Raw genomic sequence first — 6170 nt, 5'->3', positions numbered from 1 at the left:
ATTAGACAAACATGAGTGACATTCATAGCCAGTTATGACCTTGATGTTAAGGATTCAAATCACAGTTTCCCGAATCCATGCCTCATGAACCAGGATTTCCGTTTACATGGTTTCTGGTAGTTTTGTCAGCATATACTGAATTTATGCGCTCAGCAATCATGGGAAAGAAGAGGTCACTGAGGAACCCCCATCCCATCTTGGCCACCCTTTTCCACCTTGAAAGGTCTATATTCTTCTTTTCAACTGCCCAAAGCCCTTCCTGTGCCCATTCACCAAGTGCTAGCTCCCATAGTAATCATCCTTTATCATCCATATAAAAGTCAGATTAAGAGAAACTACAGAGCTATGGCCGCCATGTTTTCTTAGCCTTGGCCACCTCCCCTATCTTGGGAAGGTGAATCTTCTCTTTCTCTTTCTTGCTCTCTCTCTATTTACTTTCTAAATAAACTTTGCTTGAAAACTTAAAAAGAGAGAGAGAGAGAAGAGAGAAACTACACTATGAGCTGAGGGCCTGGTACCTAGGTAGAAAACATCGCAGGCATCTTGAACATTTTAAGAGAAGCCAATTAACCCTAAAGCAAGCCTTGCAGCTGCTCCATGGGCTTGCAGATATCGCAGCAACTCTGTGGCTCCACTTGCCATTAGAGCCCATGTTCTCAGCAACTCTGTGGCTCCACTTGCCATTAGAGCCCATGTTCTAAAGGGGAAGAGAAAACCAAACTGCTTCTTGGAAGAAGGGAAGTAAGGCAGAGCTAACCTAGCACAAAAGTATGAAGTAAGTAGGTCCTCTTGCATCCCTCGATGGGCCCTTCTTCTCCCTCCTGGAAGTCATCGTGTGTTATTGGACAAGTTTCTTAACTTCTCAACATCTCAGTTGTATGCATCTGTCAAATGGAAGTAGTCATAGCACCTATCTCTTAAAGATTTAATGAGGGCCAAATAACACACATGAAAAGTCCATAGCACAAAGCCTGTCATAAAAAAAGCATTTTGTGACTGTTAGATATTAACCCTAGCATAAACGCCTCACTTGATAGAGGAGGCAACTGAGGCCCAGAGAGGTGAAGGTTCTTGTTCAAGTTCTGAAGCATCAGGCTGCATCTTTTGTTACCACCCCACCGCCTGACTTGTTCGCTTATATTAAAAATACAATAAAACGCTGGGCTCGGTGGCTCAGCCTGTAATCCCGCGCCTTTGGGAGGCTGAGGTGAGTGGATTGCCTGAGCCCGCGGGTTCGAGACCCACCTGGGCAGGCGAGACCTCATCTCTACAATAAAATAAAAAAATCAGCCGGGCGTGGTAGCGCGCGCCTGTAATTCCGGCTACTCGGAAGGCTGAGGCGGAAGGATCGCCGGAGCCCAGCAGGTCGAGGCTGCGGTGGCCGGGAGCGGCCACTGCACTCCAGTCTGGGTGACAGAGTGAGACTCCAACTCAAAAAAAAAAAAAAAAATACAACAAAACATAATAAAGATGAGGAGGAATCATTGGGTTTTAAAATAAATGCCCCAAGCATTTATTTTCATTTAAAAGTCAAGATCTGTATCTTGAGACACAAAAAAATTCCCTGTTAATGATGAATGTACATCATCGCAGTCTCTTATCATCCAAATTCTAGAAATTTACATGGGAATTCTCTGAATTACATGATTTTTTAAAAACTTTACAAGATTGTTATAATTGTATATTAATACCATCCACGGCTAGTAAAAATCCTTCCCCTCTGAATATGGGTATTATGAAATATTCTGTGTCTCCATTTGCATATATAAGAAATCTTATCATGCCTTCTTGTATGAGGACCTCTTTTAAAAAATAGCTCATTTGATGCTTTGTGTTTGAACCGTTTTGAAAGTGAATAGAAAAAATACACATAATTAAAACAAAATAATACAAAATAACATTCATGGTTTCCAAAGGCACATCTCCCATGAGGTGAAGTACTGTGTCACTCTGTTAGTGTCAGTGGGGGTAACTATGAAAGTAGCTAGCAAACAGCTGAGCAACTTGCAAATTAAACAGCAAACTTTCCCTGTGGTTGCCCTGACAAGTAACAACGATTCCTCCCTGTCAGGGCTGAGGTGAGGGGAGAGGAGTTTAGCAAAAGCAGAGAGCTGGCAATACCTTTGCCTGAGTTGGGATTAGTGTGAATCCTTTGAAATGCCCGTTTGCTGTGGGCCACACCCTCCCAAGGCTCCCACCTTGCCCTTGCGTGACCAAGCACGTTTGTGGAATTGCACAGTTGTCACTCATGGTATCCCCTCAGTGAATGCTCATGCAGGGACCCCAATGTGGCTTTTCTTCCCACAATCCCTTGCCTGTCTTTATTATTGGCAGCTGATTCTCACAGGGGCCATGATGAGTGCTGGAGATCTTCCCCTCGGCTTTGCCTCTGGGCATCCTCTGAGGTTGCTGCAGCTGCCAGATCAGCTATGGACTCCGAGTAGGATGGCGGGGCCTCTGGGTGGCCATCGTTATCATCCTGGAAATCCAGGCCCATCTCTGTATACAGAGGTGGAGGAAGATCAGAGGCCTCTCCCTCTGCAGGACAAATCTGCTTTTCCACATCAAGGCTCTCTTCATAAGCTGGAGGGTAAAAGTCTGGCCTGGAGGACAAAATACCACAAAAATGCATGTGTTATTTAGGCCTTAATGCCAAAGAGGCATATGGCTGCCGATCTCAACTCACACTGCAAAGTTAAACTGTTAAGAAACACTGATTTTTGAAACAGATGTACTTCTTCCCTGGCATCACCAGTTTTTAAAGAAGGTGCTGTTCTTCCAGAAGAACCTCCTTATCAGCCACAGGATGCCTGCCTCTAGTTATATTTCTTTTCCAGGGAGTTATTCCAAGCTATTCCTATTCTCTTGCTCATTTATTCATGAAAATCTCATTCAGCATGAGACTCTTGTCAGCAATAGGCCACGGGGGGCTTCAGGTGGAAAGCTTCTCTCTATTACTTAGCCCATTCCTATCCACAGCATCTTCTACTCAATTGCACTCACTGTCTCGAAACTACACAGCCAAGAAAATAAGGAATGCAAGCCTATGGCGTGCAGATCCCTGGGCTCTACCTACCTCTGCCACGACTCTTTCCTAACACCTTCTCAAGTCTCAGAAGTTAGTTTCAAAGAAAGCACACAAACATACTCATTTCTCAAACTATTTCAACTGACAACTTTATGCAGATTTCAGTTGCAGCCCTTTCTATGTCAATGGACTAAAGAAGCCATTCACACCAGGGCTGGTCTACTCATTAGTAATCTTACCCAGCATTGCTAATTGCTAAATCCTTCTGGCTTCTCCATCATGAATGGGATTGGGAGTAGGGTGGGTGGAGGAGAGGAAGATAGACGGGTGAGTTTGGTTGGATTGTGTATTTATAGATCGAGTCCTTCCAGTACCTTCAGGGAATGTTTATGGTGTGTTACCACAACAGAACAGGGACTGCCATTTGTAGCCACAGCTTCATTCCAAATGTTACAAGGCCCAAAGCCAAATAGCTGAAGGAGCTGTCTACTGTACAGCATAAGTCTCAGTCTTCACTCAGAATAGCCAAGGCTGAGTCACCAGGCACATGTATAAAGGCATTTTACACAGAAAGGTGAGCCCTTCCCTGGAGTGATTTGAGGATAATGGCCACCTGTCCCAAAATCCCAACTACCTCTCCCAATCCCATTTTCCTCTCACCGTCATTCACATTTCCAGTGCCTCTACCCTTGCATGAAAAGGGTGAAAGAATTTATAGTGTTGCCACCTGTATCTTAAGAATGGTGTCTGAGGTTTTATCTCCAAATGGTCCTATTTCAGCCAAGAATGAGAGGTTTCTTGTTGTCTGATTCTGACCAGAAGGCTAACTGAATCTTTTTTTTCCCTTATGGTAAACATATATAACATAAAATTTACTGTTTTTAAGTCTACATTTCAGTAGCATTAAGTTTATTCATATCGTTGTACAACCATCACCAGAACTTTTTCTTCATCACAAACTGAAGTTATCATTAAATAATAACTTCCCAGTCTCTCTCTCCCCAGCCCTGATAACCACCATTCTACTTTCTGTCTAGGAATTTGACTACTCTAAGTACTCACATAAGTGAAATCACACAATACTTGCCCTTTGTGAATAGCTTATTTCACTTACCATAATGTTTTCAAGGTTCATTCAAATTGTAGTGTGTGTCAGAATTTCACTCCTTTTTAAAGCTGAGTAATGTTCTATTGTAACAATTTGGATTGTTTCCATTTTTTGGCTATTGTAAGTCACGTTGCTATCAACATTGGTGTACAAGCATCTGTTTGAGTCCCTGATTTTAATTCTTTTGTATATATACTCAGAATTAGATATAGAATGTAGAATTGCTGGATCAAATGGTAATTCTTTTTTTTTCTTTAAATTATTGTCAAAATTTTATTTAAAAATATAAAGATTATTTTGATTCTTGTTTAAAGATGTGGAGTACAATTCAGGATTAGGTAGATAAGTGGTCATTGTACAGGTAAAGTTTGGTACTGTTATTGATGTTATGTGCCCTCCCCCCCAACAGTAATTCTTATTTAACATTTAGAGCAAATCTCCATTATGTTTTCCACAGTGGTTTCACTTCTTTAACATTCCCACCAGCAATGCACAAGAATTTAAATTTCTCAACATACCAACAGTTGCTGTTTTGCTTGTTTTTGTTTTTGTTGTTGTTGTTTGTGAATAGCTACCCTAACTGTGCAGAGGTAAGGTTCTTACCTTTAGAATATTATCACCCTGCCTTGAATGAAACTTTGTATATGAGATCACAACATCGAAGGGTTGTGGAACTTTCTTGAGCTCACAGAGGTTACAGGACTGATTTTTGTGCTGGCTTGCTTATTTGTTTTGTGACAGAATTTGGTCTGGGACTTCCTTTCCTTAAAACCTTGAAGACAGGCTATGGGAAATAACTAACCATCGCTTGCCTCTAACTAAAGACAGTTCCCATGATATAACAAAAGAACCTAAAAGTTCTTAAAGTGGCTTAGGTGGCTTTTCACTGGGGATGGTGGTCATGGTGGTGGCGGTAGGGTTTCTCAGAGAAAAATTCTCTCCATGTCATGGTTTTCCCCAAAGATGAAACCATTCTTCCTAATGATGAACCTCAGAGTAATTTCCCAACAATAAAGCCTTGATTCTAGACATTCAACCCATGGGGCATGTAAGTCGCTCCAAAGTCGGACTAGAAATTATCCAGATTTAACACAACTCAGCCCATCTCAGTTCCCCTGCTAGCTGTTCACACATACCTGTCCACTGTGGCCAGGGGCAGGGCCCCATGAGCAAGATGCTGTCTGAGCACATGGCTGAACACCCTTTTGCTCTCACTCGCCTGGCAGTAGGTGCTCCAGAACATTCCATTCAGCAGGATCACAAACCCCAGAGGCAGAAGCAAATAGGCCATGATCAGTCTCTCCCAACAGTTGTGAATGGAGCCAGAGGATATGAAGAAGGCCCCCAGGCAGACCATCAGGAAACCCGTCAGGAGGGCAGAAGCACAGAGAATTAGGCCAGTTCTGTTCTGCATCGCTGTTCCTTAGGAACCTAGCGCCCTGACCCTGCCACTCTTCTGCTTCCCTGCTTGCTCCAAGAGAATGAACTCATTAGCTAGCTTGCAGCTTTATACCCCGTGGGACCAACTGGCCTTTGGACAATTAAATGAAGCAGGCACTTAGAAGCTATTCATTAACCATTGAAAGCAACTGTAATATCCTTGGAGGATTAATCTAAAAACACAGCGTTGTGTGCTGCAGGAAGCAGTGGTTTCTTGTTGTTGTTTTGCTCTCCAGAGTTGGGTAGGACATGGCTGTTCCCAGTTATTTCAGAGCATGGCCCTCGTCCGTTGATTAAAATGGCACTGGGCTCTTAATCCCCACGGAGGGTAATTCTCCACCAAAAACCAGAGAAATGAGCATTCCTTGAAGAACTGTCTTCTTTGTGGTTTGTTAAGGAATCCTTTCCTGATTTCTTCTTTCTCTATACCAAAAAAGGCATTTCTTCATGTTCTTAGCATGTTCGTCTTGTCTCCCTCAACAAATTCTCCCCTATTGACCCCACACTATAATACTGGAAAAAGTGTTCCAAGACAAAAATTCAGAATGTGAATTCTTCGTTTCCTGCTCTGTTGACAAGATGATGATGAACTTT

General features: G+C 42.7%; 1 protein-coding gene across 1 annotated transcript; it reads right to left on the bottom strand.

Annotated features, from left to right (window-relative positions):
* Nucleotides 1-2341: 2341 nt before the first annotated feature.
* On the bottom strand, nt 2342-5603 carry TMEM252 (transmembrane protein 252). The gene is made up of 2 exons (XM_008066075.1): nt 5273-5603; nt 2342-2603 (listed from the first exon to the last, which is right to left on the bottom strand). Exons 1-2 carry the CDS (start codon nt 5548-5550, stop codon nt 2342-2344), a joined length of 540 nt encoding a protein of 179 aa, XP_008064266.1. The 5' UTR covers nt 5551-5603.
* Nucleotides 5604-6170: the final 567 nt, after the last annotated feature.

The sequence above is a fragment of the Carlito syrichta genome, unplaced genomic scaffold (genome assembly GCF_000164805.1).
Source record: "Carlito syrichta isolate Samal-C Ts95f unplaced genomic scaffold, Tarsius_syrichta-2.0.1 Scaffold308839, whole genome shotgun sequence".
In the NCBI taxonomy this organism is placed as follows: Eukaryota; Metazoa; Chordata; class Mammalia; order Primates; family Tarsiidae; genus Carlito; species Carlito syrichta.
This window is presented reverse-complemented; position numbering and strand designations above follow the sequence as displayed.

Coding starts and splice junctions, on each gene's coding strand:
- TMEM252 (XM_008066075.1), bottom strand. CDS start 5,550: ATGCAGAACAGAACTGGCCTAATTCTCTGTGCTTCTGCCCTCCTGACG. Junction 2,604..5,272: donor CCCCTGGCCACAGTGGACAG/GTATGTGTGAAC, acceptor TTTGTCCTCCAG/GCCAGACTTTTACCCTCCAG.